We start from the raw sequence: 27,344 nt of genomic DNA on the forward strand, positions 1-27,344 counted from the left end.
AAAACAATACATGCCCTATCTCAGTATGAACTCTGTTTAATGATATGAGACTGGAGAAGGGGGATATATATATATATATATATATATATATATATATATATATATGTGTGTGTGTGTGTGTGTGTAGTTTTGAACTGATCAGACCTGGAATGGATGGAGATAATAATAGAAGTGGTAGGTGTTGCTGTATAAACATATATATATATATATATATATATATATATATATATATATATATATAAACATAGCTTTATAAATGATACAAGCTAAAAAGCCACAGTGTGGGTTTTTTTTTCAACTTCAATTGTTCAAAATAATCAAAATGGCATCCTTGAACACAGCTTTATACAAACTAGAATGCCAAAGATTTTTCATCTTCAAAATAACCATAGTCAAGTGGCATACTTGTACATTGCTTTGAGCCATCACAAATTAAGCACACTAGAATGCCACAGTTTTTTTTCATTTTCAAAAAATTCACAGTGGCATTCTCTCCAGATTTGCAACTCATGAGCCTCACCAGTTCACTCTCACTGGTCAAGATTTACACCTCAGTCCACATTTACACTCTGAGTCTTAGAGTCTATATTTACACCTCACAGTCCAGATTTACACTCTGTCTTGCAGTCCAGATGTAAGAACTCTCAACATTGTATTTGTAAAGAAAATCACTTTGTTCTTCAGAAAAATCTTAATAACCACACAAATTTTGAGTCTGTCACTTCATTATACATGACAACTGTGCAAACTGATTCTAAGAAGGCATTTCTTGGTTGAATGCTGATTCCAGAAGATTTCACCCCCACCACATTCATGAAACGTGACAATGAAAACATGCAGGTTCACTTAAGTCAACAGCACATAAGCACCATCCGTGACCATGCAAAGCACTGTGATCTCTTTGCAATCAGAGTTCACATTCGGAGTCATCTTTGGTGTCATTTCATTCAGCTTGGTCTGTCTGTGTGTATGAACCTGAACCCAAACTCGATCTCATGCAAATTTAAAACAGAACAAGCTGAATCAAATGAGCAGAGTATCTGCGTGAGACATGGACACCACAGATATGGCTTATGTAAGCCAAGTTATAAATCAAAGAGAAGTCTTGTAGCACCCAGATGATTCTATGAATGCCCGGTCTTTGCATCCGCTCATAGTTATACTACATGTTCACACAGCTTGCGTTTCCTCGTCTTACTCTTTTCAACCTTCTCCTCCGGCATTTCCTCCTCCATCAGAGAGGGCTGCTCAGAATGTGATGGTGATGTCAGTGCAGTACACGGTGAATTTCCTTCAGACCTGCTGGACCCCAGCTTTCTTCTCCTGTGCTCAGTTCTTGCAGGTTTTTCCACGTCAGAACCTGTCTCAGGAATGCTCTGTGGAGCAGCATCGTGATGTTTCTGCCACTCCACATCTGAAGACTGCCTCATGTCTGCCTCGGGGATGGTTGGCAAAACAGTGCTGTTACGAGACTGGCTGGTCTTCCGTCTTTTGCGTGCAGTTTCGACAGGCTTTGTTTGAGCACAGGGCTGTGGCGTTTGCTGATTGTGCTTATCAATGACGCTGTTTGTCCTCCTCTTCCTGGGCCTGCTCCTGCCTGTTTTGGGACAACTGGCCTCCTCAAGGTTCTTACTGTCTGCAGAATGGCCTGGAGCAGTATCTGAAGTGGCACTCTCTGCTGACTGTTCAGGGTGACTCTTCCGGCCTTTCTGCTTCAGAGACTGTTTGTAAATATCATCCCAGCACTTGTTACCAAAGCTCTGTGAGGGAGCGCTGGTGTGGGCATCTGGGAGGTCTGATTTGGGAGGAGTGGCGATCTGTTGAGTGTGTCCTTCCCTGCGCTGACTGCCCACCTTACTCTCCTTGTCCTGCATCACCACGGCTTCATTGACCTCAAGCACTGGATCTTCATGACTACCTGAGCCGTTCCCTTCCACTGCTACTTCTACACCATCCAGCCGTTTCAGATCTGTGGACTCTTCTGGAACTGTTGGCAAGATGGAATGTTTCTTCTTCTTCTTCGTCTTCCCCTTGGCCTTTTCCATTTCAACAGTCTGACCTATTTCAGGTTTCTCTTCCAAAAGGCCGACACCTTCACAAGTCTGTAAAACAGTTTCGTGGTCTTCAGCTGCTGTATCTACAGCACCACAATTCCGCACTTCATGATGAGCACCAGTATCAGAAACTTCTGAACGACATGCGCTTTTCCTAGTCTTCATTTTCTTACATTTACTAACTGCCCTTTTTGTCTTCTGGTTTGGAACACAGCTGGTCAACTGTGACTGTACTATGCACTCATTTATTTCATCCACTGCACTGGATTCTGAAGATGCATGATCTCTCTCAACCTCCAAAGATACATGGACTCCATTTTCTGTGGGATCAACTTTTCCTGGTTTGCTGCTCTTGTCATGACAGCCTGTCTTTCTCAAGTCTGCTAAAAATTCTGCTTCATCCCTGGTGACAGTCGTTACTGAAAGACCAATCTGCCCTCTGTCCTTGCCGCCATACAATCTTTCCCTCAAGGTCTTATCATCATCTCCTTTGTTCTGAATATCACTTATTCGAGAACGCAGCCCAGTGAATCGCACAGACTTTTTCAAAATGGCATCACTGCTCACTTTCTTTTTCAACATGGATTTGGGCTTGGTGTTTTGACATGATTCTGGCAAGGATCCCGTTTCTTGATCAGTTTCTGGGACTGATGATCCCAATTTCATTTCTCCCACGATTTCTGAACTGCTCTCCTTTGTTTGACATGTGTTCACCTCACCTGCAGTTGCAAGGTCACTCTTTTCATCTTCATTGCACATGCTGTTCAGCTCATTACTACAGCCTTCAGGAATTCGAGATTTATTTGGGGGACTGACTTCACTCCATTTTTGTGCTGAGGACAATGGCTCATCCTCACAATCAGATAACTCCAACTTAAAATAATCAGTGTTGTTTCTCTCAAGCCAGTCACTGGTGGTTCCTGGATCAGGACCATTCTCTGAGCTGTCGCATGCATTTTCACAAGTTTTCTCCCCTCTTCCTGAACACCAACTGGAGTCTGCACGCCCCTCCGTGGAACCAGTCATCTCACCCTGACTGTCTGGATCTTCAGCTTCACACATAGCTGTCAACCCAAGTGAACTGGTGACGGATGTCTCGGAATGTTTTCCAGAATCTCTTGTGCCTTTTTTACCCTTACTACCTTTTCTCTGGCTTCTACTTTGGGTCATTCTGCTATCATCGTGCATCATGCACGCCATGTCCTGGCCATCTGGCTGGCTTCCTTTCCTCACAACCTGAACAGAATCAGGATCTGTCTCGCTGCTGCTGCTGTCTGTGGCAGGACTCATAGCTTCTCTGCCTAAACTGTCACTTTGTTTCTGACCATGCATGGGGCTGGAAGACATGCCTGCCTTGGCCTCGTGACACGCTGACTCTGATGGCGGCGGTGATCTGTCTGGAGATAAAGACGGCTCTGGGGAGGTCGTGTCCAGCCAGCTGGGCTTGGACGACTTCAAAGCTCGTTTTCCCCTCCCTTTCACAGATTTCCCATTCTGCGTGCACTGGGGCTTGGGATCACAGTCAAACACATCTGAACCATTCTCTTCTTCCGAGTCTTCGTCATCCCTGAAAATATCAAGGTCAACAGCTGCTGTTTCGGCAAGTGGCTTGGCTGACCCTTCCTTCACCTCTGAAGATAGACCGACAGTGTTTTTGCAAGCGTCTCTGCTTGTAACCACACCCTCATGCGATACGTCATTTATGTAAGAACTCCTCTTACAAACCACCATCTCAGAGGCTGTCCATGACTCCAGTGTTTCTCCTTGATCATTCACTACACCTTCATCATGGTCAGGATCATGCCCCCTTTTCTTCGCCTCAGTGACCATTCTCACCTCAGTGCTACAGACTATTTCACAGTCTGTCAAATCACCGTCATCATCATCACCATCCCGACAACCTTTTCTCTCATCAACACTGATGTCAACAGCGACACTGGACTCAGAGGTGTGTCCTTGGCTGTCACCGTTTTCCTGCCCACCTGCTGCTGAAGGTGCTGATGCAGGCCGAGGGTTTCTGGCAGATCTCATCCGATTCCTCGCCTGTTGGATCAGGGACTGGAACTGGTCCTTGTGTTTTGCAGCTGAAACACACACAAAGATGACAACACACATTCAGTGTATGCCTCATTGTGCATGCATCATCGAATCCCTACCCTTCCAAAAAATAACCAAGCATACAGAAAAGTTCCTGTGAAACTAAAATGTGTTTCTATGTTTAGAATTAAGAGAAGAAGAAGAAGAAAAAAAACACTAAAAAAACAACCAACAAAACAATAAATACTGAAAGAAATATTTCACTTCAAAAGAGAAACCTGAAATTAGTATTTTCATCTTCAATAATCACAATCAGCAAAATGTTCAATTTCCATTCAGGCTGAACATCGACAACTTATCCACCTCACGTGATATGGCAGATGAGGATGACCATTCCAGAAAACTGAGGAGAAAGGACCTATCTAACACTGCACTGACACCACCAACGAAACCAACCAACACATAAAGATGGACAGGGAAAAAGCCAGTTTGTATGACGGGTGTCTGAGATTCAAACTCACAATATTTTGATTGTCAGCTTGGCGCTGAATCACTGAGCCAACCAGGCACCCCCAAATTCAGAGAGATGCTTTTACACAGCTGACTGACCATACTCACACATGACAGAAATGCTAAGAGATTCTTAGATAAAACTCACTGTTCCTGACATACAGAGGAAGGAAGATAAAAGTTATATATCAACAGCATGTTGGTCATCTGTTCTCTTTTTCCTTCTGAACAAAGCATAAATATAAAAATTCCTAAGTCATAAACCGATGATGGCTGCCAGAAGAAGAAAGCACTCTACAGGCAATCACAGGAGAGGTAATATACTGGGGGGGAGGTAACCAGCCGCATCTACTTTCTTTTCTCCCCTTCAGCAGGGGAAGGAATTTGCACAGGACAGAGAATCAGACCCCTGCTGGAGTCTGCACCAATGGGTCATGGTATAGTATGTGTAATTAAATAAAATTTGAGCTGACAAACTAAGAATTCCACTTCAAATGAGGACACTGGAAATCAGAATACAATTTTCATCATGCAGAACAGACACCAAATCACTCCTCCTCCAGCCCACAGCCCCCACAATCTCTCGGAGCTGCCAACAACTCCACAAAGTCCTTCCAGCAACAGTTTCCCATGATTCTACCAACACCAAAGACCATGACAGGACCTCAACACTGGCATGGAGGTAGAGAGGAAATTGAACTTGAGGTCACCATGAGAGCAGGTCATGAAAGACCACAGAATAAGCAACTTTTTTTCTTCAATAACAAATGATGAAACATGTGGGGAATGATGATGCTATGAAAGTTTGTTTAGGTTTGGGACGATGTGACTTGACTGTACTCCTATGCTTCATTTCAGACTATACATCAACCAAGCCTGAGAGATTAATGCTTACAATGTCTGTCAGGAGATCTGAGCCCTGTTCCAAAAGATGCATCCATAAAGTGGATGACCCTCAAATGTGTGGTCCCAGTCTCTTTGAACAGAAGCGATCAGGGAACAAACAAAAAAAACCACCATCACTGATAGGGCTCAATCCTGCAACCTTCCGGTCATCAGTCCGCGACATTAACCACTTCATCATGGTGGCCGGTCTCAATAATTTGATTTGCCACTAATTTGAACAGTACACTTTTTGGGTGTTTTTTGTTGTTGTTGTTTTTTTACTATCAGTAATCTGAAAGGAAAGAGACTTTTAACCCATTGCTATGTAGAGCTTAAAAAGAATAACTTGGGACAAATTACAACTGAACATGTATGAATCTGGTTAACACTGTTCTGCTCACTCCAATCACCAACACACCAAGATACACTGTAGCAAAAAAGAGCGGTATGAATCCCTATGAGGCAGCATTTAAGTAAAACTGACTTACACAATAATAATTATATATGTTTGTCAGCACTGCCAGAATTCTGTTCGCTAAATGAAAAAAGTCTATTATTATAAAGTCAATGTAACACCCAAAACATGGAGCCACACACACAAAAAAAATCTCTTACCATACTCTTTCCGAGCTTTCTCAATGTCTTCTTGTTTGGAGTCTTTCGTGAAACGGAGGATCTGGAGCAGTGGAAACAAAATATTACTTTCACAAAAATATTTCAAAAAACGGAATGGCATTTTGTTTCTCTTTTTGTGACATGAGCTTCATCATCAATGATTTTTTTCAATTAAAAATCAAGTCTTTCTTCTCTTTTCAAAGCCATACAATGTCAGTCATAATCTGATAACTTGAAGACTGTTTTAATGTTCATCATGATCAATGTTTCTGTCTCATTCAAAGTAATATATAGTTTTTCTCCAACATTTTCTTTTCAAATACACACACATACAAAACTTTACTATGGGCAAGCCAAACATTCAGTGGGTTATGGAAACAAGAACATACCCAGCATACACCCACATTACTTAAACACAATTTTAGGTAGAACATTTCCTTTTGGCTACCTTCATGAGGAGGTACCCCCCCCCCCACCTGCCCCCCCCCCCCCCACCCCCCCCACCCCCAAAAAAATCATACACATGAAATGTTACATGCCTGTTGCGAGACTGAAAACTACTGAATGACACGGGAAATGGATAAGCACCTCAAAGCAACTCTCAGTCGACTCTACCCAGGTGCACTGTTGTTGTGCAGATGGCTTAGCGTTTGTAAAGCACTCAGACTCTGAGTGTGGTCTCTCTAACCAAGGATACACGCTTTACCAGTATCCATTCCATCATGATCATCTTGTACAAGGAGTGTGGTCTCTAACCAAGGATACACACTTTACCAGTATCCATTCCATCATGATGATCTTGTACAAGGAGTGTGGTCTCTAATCAAGGATACACACTTTACCAGTATCCATTCCATCATGATGATCTTGTACAAGGAGTGTGGTCTCTAACCAAGGATACACGCTTTACCAGTATCCATTCCATCATGATCATCTTGTACAAGGAGTGTGGTCTCTAACCAAGGATACATGCTTTACCAGTATCCATTCCATCATGATCATCTTGTACAAGGAGTGTGGTCTCTAACCAAGGATACACACTTTACCAGTATCCATTCCATCATGATCATCTTGTACAAGGAGTGTGGTCTCTAACCAAGGATACACACTTTACCAGTATCCATTCCATCATGATCATCTTGTACAAGGAGTGTGGTCTCTAACCAAGGATACACACTTTACCAGTATCCATTCCATCATGATCATCTTGTACAAGGAGTGTGGTCTCTAACCAAGGATACACACTTTACCAGTATCCATTCCATCATGATCATCTTGTACAAGGAGTGTGGTCTCTAACCAAGGATACACACTTTACCAGTATCCATTCCATCATGATCATCTTGTACAAGGAGTGTGGTCTCTAACCAAGGATACACGCTTTACCAGTATCCATTTCATCATGATCATCTTGTACAAGGAGTGTGGTCTCTAACCAAGGATACACACTTTACCAGTATCCATTCCATCATGATCATCTTGTACAAGGAGTGTGGTCTCTAACCAAGGATACACACTTTACCAGTATCCATTCCATCATGATCATGCTCTACAAGGCAAAACATGTTTGAAGCTGCTGCACAGGTTAAGGTGTTTATGAAATGCGTTTTAAATGGTATGAACAAGCAGGCAGTGTACTACCTGTACTGACCAAAATACCATAACAATCAAGGCATGATTAGAGTGATAGAGATAAAGTGGGCTGCAGCAGATATTGATCTCACAATGAACCATTAAAACCAAGTATGTCTGCCTGAATGGGGAGGTAAAAATGGTCTTCCACAAAAAAGCACACTCATATATAGGACAGAACCTGTGAGCTGCAACCCACAAACAATGTGAGAAGAAAATTATCTGACTTTCAGTTTTATGTATCATTTTTTACTTTTAGCCCGATACCCCAAACAAACCATATAATTATGTGACCTGGTTCGAGACAAAATTTGACAAAAAACAAGAACGCCAGAGAATCGAGAGACAGACAGAAAATACGAAAAAAAACTTAGCCGTATGGAGAGCACAGGAACAGGAGTCATAATGGCTGCCGGAAAAAGAGGGCACTAGCCAGCGGGACAAAGGGGAGATTACCTACTTCCGGGAGGTTATCGGTCGTAGTTTCGTTTTCTCCGCATAGGCGGATAGTAGTTTGCACAGGCAGGAATGTCAGACCCCTGCCGGAGTCTGCACTAGTTGGGTCACGGTTAAGTATGTGTAATTAAAGTATCATTTTGCACCCAGACAACACTTGCGCATGCAAGATTTTTGTGCGTGCATGCATGTGTATGTAAGCAAGACAGACAGGCAGACAGAAACAGATTAACAGAACAGGAATGGAAACATGCTCTACATGCATGTATAATTATCAAACAGATTTTCACACACACAACACAAGCGCAATTGAACCAAATATGAAATTTTTCCAGACTGTGATCTGAAATCAAACGAGTACAAGGATCACCATGATCATCACAATACATGAATCTTGAGCATTATGAAAAAAACTTACCGACTGACTGCTGGCTGGGGTCTTGGCAGACAGCTTCACCTGCACCTTCTGGGCATCTTCAAATTCCTTCACCAACTCATTAACTGGAAAATAAAACAGGGTGTCTTCAAATTCCTTCACCAACTCATTAACTGGAAATATGTAATAAAAAAAACACAACAAAAAACAAAACTGGGTGTCTTCAAATTACTTCACCAACTCATTAACTGGAAAGATAATATGTAGAAATAAATAAAACTGGGTGTCTTCAAATTCCTTCACCAATTCAACTGGAAAGATAATATGTACAAGAAATAAAACTGGGTGTCTTCAAATTCCTTCAACAAATCATTAACTGGAAAGATAATATGTAAAAAAAAAAATAATAAAACTGGGTTTCTTCAAATTCCTACACCAACTCATTGACTGGAAAGATAATATGTAAAAAAAAAAAATTAAACTGGGTGTCTTCAAATTCCTTCACCAACTCATTAACTGAAAAGATCATATGTAAAAGAAAAAAAAAAGATAATATGTAAAAAAAAAAATAATAAAACCGGGTTTCTTCAAATTCCTACACCAACTCATTGACTGGAAAGATAATATGTAGAAATAAATAACTGGGTGTCTTCAAACTCCTTCAATAACTCATTAATGAGAAAGATAATATGTAAAACAAAATAAACCTGGGTGTCTTCAAATCCCTTCATCAAACCATTAACTGGAAAGATAATATGTAAAAAAAAGATAAAACTGCAAATCAGACCAAAGTCTGAGAGAGTCAACTGACGAGATTTTAGACTTGAATTCAAGCACCTATGAAAGTCTCTTTCTAGTATATTGCTTATTTCCTTGTATGACAATGGGCAATATACTTTTATACAATCTGTATGATTCTTTGCTCCCCTTTTTGCTACCCTGTCTGCTTGGTCGTTATAAAGGAATCCAGTATGGGATGGTATCCAACAAAAATCAACATTTGCACCCTTCACAAATAGGGAGTGCAATAAACACCTAATTTCAAACAATAAATCTTCTCTTTGATTATTCTGAAAAAGGAGTAAACTTTTTAAAACAGACTGAGAATCAACACAAAATAGGATATTACTTATCATCACTGGTATTTCCCCAAGGAATATGGATCAGGCTAAAAGCCTCCAGTTTAAAAAAAAAAACTACAGAAACTTCTTTACATGAATCTGACATGAGAAAGACATGAAAAATCGTGCTTACTTTCTCGGGGGGCTATGGAGTCACAGTCTGCATTGTGGTATAGGGTGAACTCGTGGTGCCTCTTGATCAAAACCTGGAAACAAGATTTCAGATCATGAATATAATAATAATAATTAATATTATTAAATGGCACTAAATCTTGTGCAGATACAAATCAAAGTGATTTCACACCTGTCAGTCACACGCATGCATAACTCTAAACTTGAAAAAAAAGAAAAAAAAAGAAAGAAAACAAGGAAGAGGCAGGGGAGGGTGGCTATCTCATGGGAAAGAGGTGGGTTTAAAGGCCAGACCTGAAAGAGCTGAGTGTGGAGACCTGACAAAGCAATATATGTTTGATTTGAACAAAACTTAACACAACAGCCAACTGATCTAGTTCTAATATTGATTAAAAAAAAAAACTGATTCAGTTATATCTCACATAATAACCAACTGATCTAATTCTAACATAACATCAAACTGACTAACATAATATCAAACTGATCAGGTTCAAACCCATAGGCCTAGTTTGCATCAGTTTGACATGGTACAGTATATGACACCAAACTGGTTATATCTAATTCCAAATAGCCAACTGATCTAGTAAAAGCATGTGAAAACCTTTCTTTTTCAAATGTCAGCATATTTTTTCTTACCAAATTAATAATGCACTGTAGTCACACCAGGAGAAAAAAACCCAAACAGTTTGACAAGGTTTATGAAAAACAACAAAAAATGCAAAGAATAGTCAGAGTGACATTCACTGATTCAGACAGCAAAACTGAGACAAAGAGTAAGAATGAGAAGTTTAAAACTTTTTTCCCCAAATGCCATGCAGTCTCAGACAGAAGAATTCCAGAAGTAAAAAGAAAACTGTGTGAAGAGTGACAAGGGAAGAGAACCTTTCACACCGACAGCACCGTAACAGCCTCACCTATCTATCTCCTTTGGCTGTCAGACTCAGATCTCAGAAGAAAACTGTGTTAAGAGTGACAAGGGGAGAGAACCTTTCACACCGACAGCACCGTAACAGCCTCACCTATCTATCTCCTTTGGCTGTCAGACTCAGATCTCAGAAGAAAACTGTGTTAAGAGTGACAAGGGAAGAGAACTTTTCCTACTGACAGCCCCATAACACTAACAGCCTCACCTGTCTGTCTCCTTTGGCTGTCAGACCCAGATCCTTCAGACGCTTGCGAAGGTCCTTGTCAGACAGCAAGTTGTACACCAGCTTGGGAAGTAGCTTCCTTTTCTTTCTGGATGGGGAAAAAAAATAGAATACAATATTGAGTGTATTTTTATACATGTAGATAGGTATAACATTCCACTAGCAGGGGTGCAAGTGGAAAAAAGTGGCAAGACTGAAGTCCGGTCTAGGGGGTCTGGGGGAGTGCCGTAAGCTCCCCCAGCGGGGTCCGGGGCGGAGCCCCGGCCGCCAACGCATTTCGTGCATTTTCCTGCTCTCTCAGGGCCTCTCAGAGTGCCTTTCAAGAAGAAAATATTTATATTTTTGGCAAGGAAAATTTATGGATTTTAGGTAATGCTTTTAATGGACTAAGCACGTGCAATGCCGTGTGTCAGGTAATATGCTGCTGTTAGTCGGGACATGTGAAGGCTTTCTACAGCCTTTGTGTCTTTAGCTGAAGTCTTTATTAAGTCCACTAGGTCTTTAGAGAGACTGAATGGAAGGCAGTGTTCAGAGAGAAACAAACAAATTCTGATCTTAAGGTCCATGACTTTATCCGTCAAACTAGGGCCAGCAAACAGAGGTTTTGCACAAGGCATTGTGGAGGTGTGCGAGTAGGAAGCGAGCTGTTGAAGATGGTCTGGATCCTCACTGTGTTTCACCAACGATCTCTTTCCGTTTTTTCCATAGTTCAGTTTTGTGTTGTTACAGCATTTGCAAATAGCCAAACCACTTGCGTCAATTTTCGCGCACCACATCGAGAATTTCCGTTTCAGTTTGTCTTCATGGTTGAGCCATTCATTTTTCCACTTGTTCTTACAATCTTTGTCGATTTCTCGAGCTTTTCTCTCGTCAGAAACTTCCAAAAACGGCATTCTGGCATGTGAAAAACTTGCAGTTTTGCTTCCCGCTACCCGAAGATTAAAGCAAAGATCCTTCCCCTTCGCAAAGACAGAGCTTAGGCTAGCGCGGGAAGTGAAGCCAAACTGCTGGCCCTTGCATTTCAGAAAATAGAAAAACAGCAAATCAGATTCGAGAAGCTGACGATCACGCGGTAAGCACGCTGAAAACACATGCTTAGAGTCACGTTGGCCAGCCACCTCTACTGACGTTTCATTAAAAAAGTGATGCCTCCTTTGGTTGTGGGATATACCACTCTGTGTTTACTTTACTCGAACGAAATTGGGGGTGAAACAGTAATGTCTCTCCTCCCCCTTTCATTTTTTGTCCGTCCCGGGGACGGACTGCTTCTATGATTTTCCGTCCTAGGCGATTTTTTTCTCTCGGTAAAATACAGAGTTTCAGGGCTAAGTAACAGTGTGTGTGTGTGTGTGTGCCTCTCTCTCTCTCTCTCTCTCTCTCACACACACACACACAGACACACATTCTCTCTGTTCTCGCTTTCCAACGAACAGTCCCATCCGGATTCCAGCGGCAAAAATGGGAGTCGTACACAGCGCGCGCGGCCAGACACAGCTGGCGCTGGCTTCAGTTTAGCTAAGCACTGGTCAACCAGTCGAGTTCCGTCTTCGGGTGAATAGTTCAGTATTCAAGTTCCGACCAAAACTTTCCCGGACCAAAAGCATAGGGACAAAAAAAAAAAAATTAAAAAAAATCGAAATTTCATCAAGACGGAAATCCGTATGAGACGGAACCACTTGCACCCCTGCACTAGTGTCAGAACTACTAGGTGAGGGAAAGACAGGGAGTAGGCATACATTTAAGTGCGAGGGTGTATGAGGGTGCATCTGGGAGTGTGTGTATATGGAAAGGTATATGTGTGAGTGTAAGCGTTTCTGCATCTTGTTGTTTCGGAGTGTATGTGTACCTGAATGCCTATGTGTGTGTGTGAAGGTGGTGGTTGGGAGAGGCACAATAAAGTGCACTGACACTCATATATTTCCAGACAATTAAAGATTGTTGTTATCATTTTTTTTTCAACAGAAAACAGTTAAACTCTATATAATTCATGAACAATTTTTAATTCCAACAAGTACTCATTAAAAGGGACAGGACCAAGCTGAGCAACTGTAACAAAGATTAAAAAAAAAAAAAAAAAGTCTCAAAAATGAACACACACTGATCAATCAAGTAATTTTAATTCATTACAAGAAAAGTATGCATGATGGTTGTTTCTTTAAATAATTCAGCCCCCTCTAACACCACCACATTTTATATTTCATTTGACGTGCAACTCAAGGCCAAAGAGGACACATACACAGATTCCGGTTTCTCCTGTCGTCCCAGACACAGATCCAGGTGACGGTTGACAGACTTGGCCACCACCTGCACTCCGCACACTGGGCAAGGCACTGGTCATGCACACAGGTATCCCTCGATATATCACACAGGTCTCCCACGATACATCATAAAAGTATCCCTTGATATGTAACACAAGTATCCAATGATATACCACATAGGTATCCCATGATATATCATACAGGTATCCCACGATACATCACACAGGTATCCCTTGATATGTAACACAGGTATCCAACAATATACCACACAGGTATCCCATGATATTTAAATTATAACAGGTATCCCACGATACATCAACAGGTATCCCACAATATATCACACAGGTATCCCACAATACAAAACACAGGTATCCCACAATATAGAACACATGCATGTATCCCACAATACATAATACAGGTATCCCACCATAAATAACACATGTATCCCATGATATACAGCACACTTATACCACAATATATTCTCAATGAATGAGGTTTAGATCAGCATACTTAAGATGAGTGAATGAATAATCAAACACTTTCAAAACAAAACCCCTTATCTCTCAATGAAAAACGTGTCCACTTTATTATTTTTTTTAAATATATATATATATATATATATATAAAAGAAAAGAATGCAAGCAATTCTTTATTCAAATAAAAGGAATGAATAAATAATAATCAAACACTATCACAGGTAACCCACAACATATACCCAATAATTAAATGAGGTTTAAATCAGCATACTTATAAATGAGTGAATAACAAAACACTTACTCTTGAAACATAACCCGTTATCTGTCATTGTAAAACACACATGTCCATTTTCTTTTTCTTTTTTGAATAAAAATGTATGAGAGCAGATCTTTATTCAGAGAATAAACAAATACAAAAAGACGTGCATCAAACTTTCAAAGTCTAACAACCTCATGACTCTCACAACTGGCAGTGCTTCACAACAATAAAACTGTTGCAATAGTGTATGGTCAATCTCTGTATGTTTATTGGCATGGATTTGTTTTTTCTTCTTTTTTTAAACTTTACTCTTAAAAAAAACCTGCCTGGCTTTCAATTCTGAAATACATTAAGAACAAAACGAAAACAAAAACAGATTCTGTGAAAGAACTTTCTGTGCATGCCCACCTTTCCCTACGTCTGGCACACCACTTTGGGGAGAGCTTTGCCCACTCTTTGCACAAAACATCTTCAAAGGAGACAGCATTTGCGGGGATGACGAAGTCCCAGTAGTAGCAGAGTCTGAGTTCTGTCCATGAGACAAGGCCAGGGGAGAGGCAGCCTTCGGAGAGGCGTACGTTAAACCTACAGTCCTGGTATCTGTTTTTGCTCTCGCGTTTTCTTTGGCAGCCGTTTCACTGCCACTGCTTGGCACGAACAGTCTGCTCTGAACATTTCTAGGTTTCAAGCTCTCCATCGGCTTCAGGCAGAGTGACGGGGAAAGGACAGACTGCTGCATCTGGGAGGCAGAGCTGGAAACTTTACTGCTGCTGCTGCCGGGTGAGCAGTTTTCCTCCTCAGAGATGAACTGCACATCCGAGTCCTCCGAATCACTGCCTGACTGAGATGCTGGTCTCTTTGCTGAGTTTGACGGCGTTGTGGACCCATTTCTCGTGTCCTGAACATGTAACAGAAACAAAAACAAAACCTCAGGGGTACTGCTTACCATTTTGTTTGAAGATTTGTAATTATTGTTCAATGACATGACAGTGATTCTCACAAGTCTTGAAATACAAGAACTGATTCAGATTAACATGTCATCAGTCTCCTATTAGTTCACAGCTGATCACTGTTCATGTCCCCTCACAAATGGCAATGAGACTCACTGAACACAACAAAATGAAATAAACGTCTCAAAAAAGCTATTTGTATGACTACATAAAAGAAACAAATGACTTAAAATTTTTACAAAATTATGAACTTAATCCAGACTGTAAACATTTCTGCCAATCACTTAAATATATATATATATATATAAAGAAGATAAAACATATGTGTAGACCCAAATAGCTTCATAAGTTGGAAATCTAAACATTTGTCACTCTTTTTTTTTATTTTTTTTTATAACCTTGTTATCACAAATGCGAGAAGATTTCCTTAAGCGAGGTGTGCTCCTGTTCTCTGAAAAAGTCTGCCTGCCTGCATCACTACCAGACTGAGGCACGGTTGTGGTCTGCAGCAGTTTATTGACACACAGTGAGTGAAGAGGGGACCTGCAACAGAAACAGCATTTTTCATGAACATGAATCACAAACAAGTGACGTAAACAAAATTTAGTCAAAAGAAAACTCTGCATACAGAGCACAGTGGTTAAATATTTTAGCAGGACTGAAAATCTGACAGAGCAAGATCGAAAACGATCTGCTGCTTACTCACAATGTTGTTTCTATTGTGGAAACCAAGAAAACATGCTGGTAGACCACACAAAAACAACACATGCAACATCTACTTCAATGTTTAAGATTATATAAGTAAACAGCAAGACAGCCTATGCAGATAAATAACCAGTTAAAAAAAAAACCTAACTCCTCTTGAACCACATCTACTGCTTACACACTTGAACTGGTGATGGCTGAAGATGACCAACCGTTGGTGTCATCTTATTCTTTCGGTCAGTAAGCTGAGTAATGAAGCACCATGCCAATGTTCTGACCATAACCAAGTTAAATGATGCAGATCCACGTGTTTTACCTGCACAGTATACTTCATATGCAAGAAATCAGTGCTCTAGCCCTCCCTGTCATTGTTACTGGTACCCTTTTATGTCTTTTTTTTTTCATACACTCAACACTTTTGGCTTTTAACATACACATCAAAAAGGCAAATCAAATATATCTGAGATGATAGCATATTACAGCCAGCTCCAAAATAAAGATATACATTACATCCAGTTCCAGTCAAAAGATACACATTACATCCTTTTCAGATATAAAGAAACAATGGTACCACTTGTCAAAACACTTATTAGAATATTTGTTTTCATATCATTGTACGTATCGGAATGGTACCACTTTTCAAAACTCTATTAGAATATTTGTTTTAATTAGCTCATTATATGTATGGGAATGTGGTATGGTTTCCCAAACTGGGAAAGGAGACTTACAAATCTGACCAACAGTTTGAGGGATCTGGAGAAGGAATAGAAAGACTGAAGATGCTGAAATTACCCAGCCTCAAGTTTCCAAGAATATCAAAGATCAGTGTTGGTGTTTACCTGATCTTCTTGAACTGGTCAATGGTCTTCTCCATGACTCCATTACCTCTCAGCTGGTTACTGGAGGCAGGCTGCAAAAATACAAAGACTTTTGTGAGCATCATAGTGACATGAAAAAAAAAAAAATCTCCCCTAAAGTTTGCTATAGAAATAATCAGGAACTACCCAGTGCTAAAAATAACCACCCATTCATTTGTCTGTGACTGACAGCAAAACCGGGTGAACAAGTGAAAATGCTCTTCCCACTTGTTTATGGGGCAATCAATCAAACTTCCCTCATCCTCTTTCCACTCTAACACCCCCACCACACCAGGGAATAATAAGAATATGAAACCTTATATAATGAAATATGTCAGCCTGATTTGTCATTGCACTTCTCGTAATCACATTTATCAACCATCTCTTTACTTAGGGAGGGCAAGTAGAAAAGAAAGTTTGTGGGACAAGTACATTTTTACTGAAATATAAACTTGTCTGCAGAAAAACAACAACAATAACAACAAAAAGATATGGGAATGTCCTGCCCTGCTGTCTAATCTGTAGCTAGAATCTTCTCACTGTCATCCAGCTTAAAGTTAAACCATGAAGTGTAAAATTGAAGTGGTACAGACTGTGAAATGTTGTCATTCCATCATTCATCACAGAAACGTCTCAACTGAAAAGGGCAAAATAATAATATGTATGCAGCTTGCAAAACTCCCAAGGGTGCCCAACATCCCTCAGGGGCCTTCACAAGAGAGATCCAGTGTTTGACTGCTTTAAAAAAAGAAAAAAAAGAAAAAAAAAAGCGATGGCCATTTCATCCCTTTGGGACGTTTCAGGCTGGCCAGCCAGTTCTGATTTTTCAGCTCACTGGCTGCAGTGAATCAAGGCTGAGATTTCAGCAGTGAATCAAGGCTGAGATTTCAGTGCCTGCAGGTTCAATGTAGGCTGTCACTGGTGACAGGTAATATGTCAGCCACTCATGATGGTCTTCACTTCACAGAGATGCTTCCTCAGGCTTGTTTCTGGTAGAAGATGCCCAATGTTTGCTGAAGCAAATGACTCTTAAACATAAATATGCCCACACCAAAGTACGCACTCATGCCAGGAAGCAATTTCAATGATTCATAGACAGTATGCACACACACACACACACACACACACACACACACACACACACACACACTCACTCACAAACATACACACTTACACTGCCACACATAGGACACTGTTCTCTTTGACTGAAGTATCTTCGAATGCACAAGGAACAATCTGCAACAGTACAAACAAACCTCATTATGTTGTTACACACATGTGTATAAACTATGGCAACAGGAAGTCATAAAGATGAACAAGGAGCTCTTGACAAAAGCAAAGACAAAATTTTGAAACAGAAAACAAATTTAATTTTAATGCTCCAACACTGTAGCAGAGATTGACTTTCTCACTCCCAGTGTTTGAGTCTCACTACTAGTTGGCCTTATCTCAAAACCCAATCAATGATTTCATTTTGAATGAATCAACCAGTAACCAGCAGTGAATAGACATGATAACAATTAACATAATGAATCAAAAGAAATTATTCCTTGATCAAAATCATACATAAAAAAGTGATTTGTAATCATATCATATACAAGCTCTAATAATAAGTAATACAGTCTGTATCTCAAAACCCAATGAATGATTTCATTTTGAATGAATCAACCAGTAACCAGCAGTGAATAGACGTGATAACATTTAACATGATGAATCAAAAGAAATTATTCCTTGATCAAAATCATACATAAAAAAAGTTATTCATAATTATATCATATACAAGCTCTAATAATAAGTAATACAGTCTGTTACACTTTGTGATAACAATTAAACACACATAATGAAACATATACTACCTAAGTACCTAGTGCTACAAGTGCCAACCATATCATGGGCAAAAAAGGAGAAAAAACAGCTATTCAAATTTATCTTGAAAAACAATGGATTAACAGTTGTCAGTACTGTTACCCTGAACCCGAAATCCCACTCCTCTAGTCCAAAATCACAGTGACATTCAAATATACACTGAGCAGGAGTGTACATCTGTGTCAGATATTGGGCACTGACCAATAAAATAAAAAGGCTGGGATTGTTCATCACTATTATCCTGAGGAAACAAATTCCCTCACATTTTTCAACAGCGATATGTCAAGGGGGGGGGGGGGGGTCAAAACCCACTGTCCTATCCATTTACTTGTTAGCTCGTACATTGTGTGTGACAAACTTTGGTGACAAAATGATCCTACCTAAATGACCAGTTAAAACGGAACAAAGCCAGCATGATCACACATGCAACCAAAGTCCGTTTCAGCCAATGTCTTAGCGTTTGGTTTTCCAGGACATAGTATCTTCTGCGCATGTATGTGTAAATAATATGCACACAGACAATCAATACACATATTAAAGATCCTGCAATCAATGTCAGCGTCCAGTGGGTTATGGAAACAAGAACATACCCAGCATGCACACCCCCTGAAACAAAGTATGGCTGCCTTAATGGCGGGGTAAAAAAGCCAAAACAAAATCAAAATGGTCATACACGTAAAATGTTACAAGTCTGTCAGAGTATGTATGTGTGCATGCCTGAAAACTGATTGAATGACAGGAAACGAATGATGAGCACCCAATGGAAGCAGTCAGTCGGCTCTACCCAGGTAGACAGCCTGTTGTGCAAACTACCCCTAGTTTGTAAAGCAATTAGAGCTTGGTCTCTGTCTGAGGATAGGTGCTATATAACATTATAAGAATCCATATATATCAAATCAAATAATGAAATAGTAATAGCACTCTTGCCCTGTTCAATAGAAATGCAAGCATATCATAATCTAATTCACCATCACTGAACACGAGTACAGTAATAATAGTACTCTAGTCTAGTTTGCATCAGGAATGCAAGCAGGTCACAGTCTTAGTCTTACAGTTGTGTTCACAGCTGGGCAGTATCACTGGGGCCTGCATCAGATCAAAGCAGATCGGACACTTCATCAGCTCCTCCAGCTCCTTTAGTGAACACAGCAAACATAAAAAACAGTTGTTAAAAAAATTGTATAACATTCTGTTTTCAACTGGTTCATAAGTATGCATGAAAATCAAATGAAATGTAGGTACCTGTCTACATGTATGCTTTAAATCTCTGCACATTCTTCAAGATAAACATAGGGGGGGGAAAAGAAAATTCTGATTTTCATGATATTCTACACTTTACATCCATTATTATGTATTTTAACTCATATTTGATATTATGAATATGATTGTAGTTACTGTAAGAAGATGATCTAAAAATGTAAGTTTGTAACTGCAGTAATTTTTCAATCTAAATTATGTCATTTGTCTTGACACTTTACAATAATTATCTTACTAAGCTCTGAGACCTGAGTACTAACTGAAGGGTTTCACAGAAAGAAATTGAGATGTTGTGCAAGGACAGGTGCAAGCTGCAATGTGTGGTGCAAGGGTGAGGCATAACTCTGGAAGTCAAGAAACTCAGGGGAACACCATAGTGATATGAAAAAATACATAAAAGAACTTGTAAAACATGTCAAAGCATGTGTAAAGTTAAAACGACTTAGACTGCCAGACAGAGAGAGAGGGTTGCATACTTGTACTGTTGTGCAAAATATTGTGTATATGTACATTATTTGATTATATATGTGTAGCTCTTGACATAGCACACCAAGATTGGGATAGACAGGGACTGAGGGAGAGAAAGGGACCGGAATCAAGATGCCAGTCTGGTCTTTGTTGCAACAGACATGAGACAGTGTATGCTCCTTTAAAAAAGATAGTGGTGGGTCACAGCAACTGGCACGGAACTTCATGGCCTCCTGAAATGCTGAGGTAGTCCCTGCACTGATTATAATTTCTTTTTCCTGCCTGTTCCATTCTGCTAATGCTTTTACAAAGAACGAGTTCTTAAATAATCATTGGTCTGCTTTGCTGAATGGAATAGCTAACACCTTGCTGCTTTCGACAACTGTTAAAAATTACTGCAATGTTGTATGTGCCACATAGTTGGGAAGGTAGTCTGGATCATCTACTGTCAGGTTAGGAATTTTTCTGGTAGCAGAGCTGTGGAGAGAAAGAGATGGGGCGGGGGATGGAGGTAGGGGGACAGATTGACAGAGACAGAGAGACGGACAGGCAGGCAGAACTAGACTGGACAGATACTAGACGTTACTCGACGGATGAAGATGAAGAGAGACGGACAGACAGGCAGAACTAGACTGGACAGATACTATACGTTTCTCGTGCGCTGCTGTAGAACTTCTAACTAGCGTTCATGAACAACAATGGGGCTGTTACCTATTACCTAGCCTTTAGTCTGACTCTTTAAGTATCAAATAATGACAGGGTCCATTTTAAAATGTTTTTAAGGGAGAGTTCGTCAATTCATGAGATATATTGTAAAAACGAAAACATTACTGACAGATGATAATGTTAAGGGTAGTTCCACTCTCTGACCGATAAGGTATTTACCTGAAGGAATGTGAGTTCTGGTGGCCATTCATCCATGATGTCGACAAGATGAATATAACAGAAAGGGGAACCTTATGTAAATTATAAAAGAAACCACTCGTCTTTAGTTTGATTGCACGTTCCTCCCCGCCATTTTCTTTTCTTATTCGGAGTTCTTCAGTAAGAACGAATTTGATTGGTCAACGATTTCAGAATGAAACACTTTGTCGATCGGGCAGTCTGGGGGATGGATATCGAGGGATGGCAACTTGCTTATAGTTTCAACTGACAATAATCAATATTACAAATATTGTGTAAACACAAAGAATGCGGCCAATCCTATAGATATTTTTTAAATTTGACACCAACAGCACATTCAAGACAAATTACAAGTCTAATGCATTATAGAATTCGTTTAAATGCCTTTCGTACAAAATTGTCTAAAAATATAAAATGTATGTGCGGTAAGCAAATAACTGTGAGCCATCTACTCATTTATTGTCCAAGCATAAGGCAGTTAATTCCAAAAGATGTAGTTGATGACTTTTCTACCAATATTCCTCCTGGCAACCTAGTCATCGGACTGCCGACGCTGAACTGTGACGGACGAACACTGGTGTGGCCGTCAGTGTATGGGGGGGATCTAAATGAGCGGCGTGGGAGTAATGCCACTGAAATGGTGCAGATGATGGGGCAGCAAAAAATTTTAAAAAAGAAACATTATCTCTCTCTCTCTCTCTCTCTGTATATATATATATATATATATATAACTGCGACTGATCAACCGGCAAATTTTAAAGTGCCTGTCACCCAACCCATTAATTAAGAGTCCATTTTTCTCTACAATCTAGACCTGTGGTCATGTGCCGCTCATTGTTTTGTCCATGTCAAACCGAACTAAGAGCCTACAATTCACACAGACGTGTATGTAGGTATATACAGGCATATAACCTACTCGATGTATATGTATAGGTTCTTCGGTAAGACTACCATTTCTCAGGTCTGAGTACACTAAAAAGAACCAAAGACCCTATAATTTATACATGTATACAAGTAGGTAAAAACACGTATAAAACCTACTCGGTGTGTGTATTATGTTCTTCGGTTAGACGTGACTACCATTTCACATGTCTGAGCACACTGGCTAAAAAGAACTAGTGATAACAAATAATCGATCTCAAGCACGCCAGAAAAATTCAGCTGAGGAGTGATGGATTGAACGCTAATATAGTTCGCTTATCTCCCAGTTCATCGATGACCTTTCTGGGTATTTATCCAGGAAATCTACAAATTGAAAATTCAGATTCGTCCTTCGCATGTGGACTGGGGTTGGGTTTTTTTTGTTTTGTTTTTTTGTTTGTTTTTTGTTCAGTTTTTTAGTGTGTTTTTTTTTTGGGGGGGGGCGATTTTTTTTTTTTCGAGGTCCTATCTCATACTTCAATCTCAAACAAGAGAAACCCTTTGGTAATGGACCGTTAATATTCAATTATGCATTAATGACCTTTCGGGATATTTATTTAGAGCAATCTATAAACACTTTTTTCGTCCCGCTCGTGTGCTTGCTAATTGTACCTTCGGGCATTGTGTGTGTGTGTGTGTGTGTGTGTGTGTGTGTGTGTGTGTGTGTGTGTGTGTGTGTGTGTGTGTGTGTGTGTGTGCACGCGCGTTTTTATGTCAGTGTATATATGTATGTGTGGGTGGTTGGTGGGTTTGTGTGTGTGTGTGTGTGTGTATGTGGGCTGCGTGTGTGCGTGTGCGTGCGTGCGTGTGTGTGTGTATGTGTGTGTACGTGTGTGTGTGTGTGAGTGCACGCGCGTTTTTATGTCAGTGTATATATGTATGTGAGAGTGGCTTGGTGGGTTTGTGTGTGTGTGTGTGTGTGTGAGAGAGAGAGAGAGAGAGAGAGAGAGAGAGAGAGAGAGAGAGAGAGAGAGAGAGAATGAATGATTGTGAGTGCATACATACGCGCGCGCTTGTCTGTCGGTCTGTCTGTCTGTATGTGTGTGTGCGTGTGTGTGTGTGTGTGTGTGTGTGTGTGTGGAGGGGGTGGGGCGTGGGGGGCCGTGGGTGGGTGGGTGGGTATGCGCGTGTCTGAATGAATGCTTGTGAGTGCATACATACGCGCGCGCGTGTCTGTCTGTCTGTCTGTCTGTATGTATGTATGTATCTATGTGTTTGCACGCGTAAGTGTGTGTGCGTGTGCGTATGTGTGTGAGAGAGAGAGTGTGTGTGTGTGCACGCGCGCGCGTGGGTGTGTGTAGTAATGTGTAGACAGACTCCCATCTGGCAATAGGTAAAAACTAATTATATTTAAAAAGACACCAAAGAGAAACAGTCGCAGTTCTGCATGCCTTTACTTGGGAAAAGGTGATGAGGAAAACAAAGACACTCGTGTAAAACCAGCAACAGGAAACACACACACACACACACACACACACACACCTATATATATATATATATATATATATATATATATATATATATATATATATATAAACCCACAACACACGCAGACTAGCAGTTATGAAGGATACTTTCCACAGATTACCATTTACTTAAACATGATCAACGATAAACATGGCGTACGTAACACATGTGCCGTAAGCGAATCCGGGTGATTAACTGCATGAATTCTCATGATTCCACAAAGTATGGCGTGTGGTAATTTTTGGCGAATCGTAAAATATGCAACGATACGCATAATTATAAGCCTACAAGAGATAGGCCAATGCACAGATTTGCCAGCAGCACACTTTGTTTCCAAAGTTTGTTGTTATCAGTTGTTGTACCCACTCACAATTACTCCGGCGCAGCACAGGTTAAGATAAATTCAAGTTAGGCCATGCACCCGCCCACTCACAATAACTCGAAGAATAACTTTGCATATAATTAGGCTCAGTTCCCGACTGAGTTTGAGTTCCGCAGCAGCTATACTGGAGTTTGGGTAGAAAAACTGAACGAAGTGGAATGAACTGAAACACAACAGGCCTTTGTTGGATTGTTCCACGAATAATTCAAGAGGCGATCAAAGTAAACAGCGCCTCTCCAAACATCATCACGATGGAGCAAACACATTGATCATCGGCCGGATACTGAAATCGATTTGCTCTCTCTCTCTCTCTCTCTCTCTCTCTCTCTCTCTCTCCGTCCGTCTGTCTGTCTGAAATCCATCCTCCGTGTGTTGAATTCTATTGATAGATATTTGAATAAGACGATTATGTGGTGGTGTTTATTTGGAATCTTCGAGGTGAAGTGAGGTAGCGTTGTTCGGAAACAAGCAACAGGCGCGAAAGATATATACCCTACATCGGATGTTGAAATAACTAAATAGATAAATAAAGGAGTTCCATAAAAGGAAAAATACAGTGTTACACAAGAACATCAACAAATGATAGTATTAAATGTCATGACCCATAGTAAACTGTTCTGCTTGCTACAAGTTGCATTGCTTTCTTTGTCACGTTAGTTTCTAGAAATGCCTGCCTCTGTCTCATGGAATGAAAAATAAACCTTGATACTAATATGGACAACTGTTTGCATTCACCATCCAATAATCTTTCCAATGGAACATTGATTCCACTGTCAAAGAATCTATTTCTCAGCTCCGAATATAGTGGACAAGCAAACAAGAAGTGTCTTTCATCTTCTATACAAGTGTTACAATGTGGACAGTTCGACTGCACAGTATCATTTCCATATCTGTTAATATTATTATTTATTGGCAAGACTCCGCATCTAATCTGCGTTGAGAGAGAGAGAGAGGGGGGGGATGGGTTCATACTGCATGTTCATTATAAACAGACAGAGATATATTGACAGACAAACAGATCGATAGACAGGTAGACTGATAAATAGATATGCAGATAGATACTGAGATACTGAGACACTGAGACAGACAGAGCAAAGGCAATAATACACTCGGGTCTAGAAAGGACTCAGAAAAGACTCTAGTGATCACCATGCCGTGCTTTCCTTGATCTGGAGTTATCGTAACATTTCTATATTCCACACTTGTCTTCAGTGTCGACTGGGCTTCCTTTTCTGCAACTCGCAGGGTCACTCCTTTACATATATGGCCAATAAACCCCGCCATTTAGGCAGCTATATCCTGTTTTCGGGGGTGTGCATGCTGGACGTGTTCGTATTTCCATAACCCAGCGAACACCGATATGAATTACCTTAACCCGCCAGACTCAGCCGGGAATGGAACCTAGGAACCCTTGGATTAGAAGGCAAGTGCTTTTTCAACGCGGCTATGGCGTGGCTTCAAAGGACAAGAACTGAATGGAATGCATACGGTGAACAAATATTGAAGCGCTTTCACGTGGTCTGGTCTATGATCCTGGGAAAGACTTCGAACATGAACAGAAGTTTTCTAAAAAAACAAAAACTAAAAACAAAACAACCTTTGCTTATTTTGTTTTCTCATGTCTGAGACGTTCCAGTGTTGTGCAGTGTTTAGAGAGTGCTAAAAGCACTGAGATGATTAACTAGGCTATGCGAAACATTATGTACGAAGCACTTTGTAAAGTAAATATAACAAACAATGAGACCAGGAGAACAAATGACGAACAAAATAGTAAACAGCGGTAACTCTCTCCATTCTCAAAGTACACAACTTTAAGTCAATGCTGTTTATGCTACAATTCAGCTAGCACACAGGTAAATAAAAGGTACACTGGAAAAAAACAACAACAACAAACAAACCAAAAAAAACCAAAAACAGACACGTCCTCAAAAAAAGGAAGCGCCGGATTTGTACTTATATCGATCATCAGTGACAAGTGCACACAGCAGCAATGACAGAAGGAATGTGCAAACACAAATGAGCTTTTATTCAAGACTGGCATAGCCTCTTTGATCCTGAATAACTTGAAGACACACAGAAGTGAATATAAAGAGCAGGCGACGCGGTCCTAAAATTCTCCGATCTTTCAGTTGGATAACTCAAAATCAATATAAAGACATTTTAGCACCATAATTAGCTATTGCTTAAGAGATGGTGCAGCACCGCCACCACCACCACAACCACATCTGATGGGCCAAACCAGATCTGCGTGTTTGGTAAAGCGCTTTGAGCTTGGTCTCCGATCGAGGATACTAGTATGCGCTGTTATATCAGTATCAGTATCAGTATCAGTAGTTCAAGGAGGCGTCACTGCGTTCGGTCAAATCCATATACGTTACACCACACCTGCCAAGCAGATGCTTGACCAGCAGCGTAACCCAACGCGTTTAGTCAGGCCTTGAGAAAAAAATTTTTTTTAAAGAATATTTTTTTCTTAAAAATAATAATAATAAATAAACAAATAAATAAATAAACAAATAAAGAATTATAGTAATAACAGTAAATGAAAATAAAATAAAAAGACAATAATGATGATAAATAAGCAAATAAATGTAAAACATGCACACACACACACACACACACACACACACACACACACACACACACACACATGCATAACAGATATGCAACAAACATGCAGTTTTACAGATGATGAAAGCACAAACAAATACACATAAACGTACGCGAGCCCCAGCACGCACACACACACACACACACACACACCAAGTTACCCTGCCCCCACCCCCCATCCCCTCCCCCCACCTCCCTCCCTGTTATGAAGTATCCATAACATCATCATCTTCCAGCATCACCACTGACAAACAACAAAAATCACCAACCAAAACAACAACAACAACAGCAAAGCAACAACGACAATACAACAGAAAGTATCAGTATCAGTATGAGTTGCTCAAGGAGGCATCACTGCGTTTGGACAAATCCATATACGCTTCACCACATCTGCCAAGCAGATGCCTGACCAGCAGCGTAACCCAACGCGCTTAGTCACTGAGGCATTGAGAACAACAGAAAACGGCTGTATATCGTGGCCCTACTATCCATGCCTCCCGCGGCATCATACAACGACAGCAATATTAGGGCTAACAACTGCACGAGCCACGTTCAAATATTTATGGAACCTTTCACCATCACGAAAACCCTTATTTCCTGTCCTGCCCCGAGACAGTACAGCAAGTAGCAGCAGCAACAGCAGTAGCACTAGCAGCAGTAGCACTAGTAGCGGTAGCACTAACAGCAGTAGCAGCAACAGCAGTAGCAACACTGAGAAGCAGCAGCAGCAGCAGCAGCAGCAGCAGCGATAACTGCAAAGAGCGGTGAAGACAAGGTTGACGAGCGACCCGCCCCATGCCTCGCGCGCGCCACGCGCACGTGGAGCTCTGCAAGTAAAACGAAAGATGACAAGAATGGGACAGAACCGGTGTTAGCCAGTCCCGTGACCACCCACTAAAACTCACCTCATGGAGTGTGTTTTCTTTTTTTCCCTAGCAGTAATTAGTGTACCTTTAGACTGAAGTTCCGCCAAAGACGTTCATTCCCTGTCCTGTTTCT

At 40.6% G+C, this 27,344-nt stretch overlaps 1 protein-coding gene across 1 annotated transcript; it reads right to left on the minus strand.

Annotated features, from left to right (window-relative positions):
• Positions 1–201: 201 nt before the first annotated feature.
• On the minus strand, positions 202–21,077 carry LOC143284692 (uncharacterized). Its single transcript, XM_076591624.1, has 12 exons — positions 20,948–21,077; positions 19,390–19,471; positions 17,646–17,707; positions 16,454–16,524; positions 15,308–15,452; positions 14,368–14,857; positions 13,203–13,296; positions 10,949–11,054; positions 9,820–9,892; positions 8,608–8,690; positions 6,102–6,162; positions 202–4,138 (listed from the first exon to the last, which is right to left on the minus strand). The coding sequence occupies exons 1-12, from the start codon at positions 20,981–20,983 to the stop codon at positions 1,158–1,160; spliced, it is 4,284 nt and encodes a 1,427-aa protein (XP_076447739.1). The 5' UTR covers positions 20,984–21,077; the 3' UTR covers positions 202–1,157.
• Between the last annotated feature and the right edge of the window lie 6,267 nt (positions 21,078–27,344).

The sequence above is a fragment of the Babylonia areolata genome, chromosome 8 (assembly GCF_041734735.1).
Source record: "Babylonia areolata isolate BAREFJ2019XMU chromosome 8, ASM4173473v1, whole genome shotgun sequence".
Classification (NCBI taxonomy): Eukaryota; Metazoa; Mollusca; class Gastropoda; order Neogastropoda; family Buccinidae; genus Babylonia; species Babylonia areolata.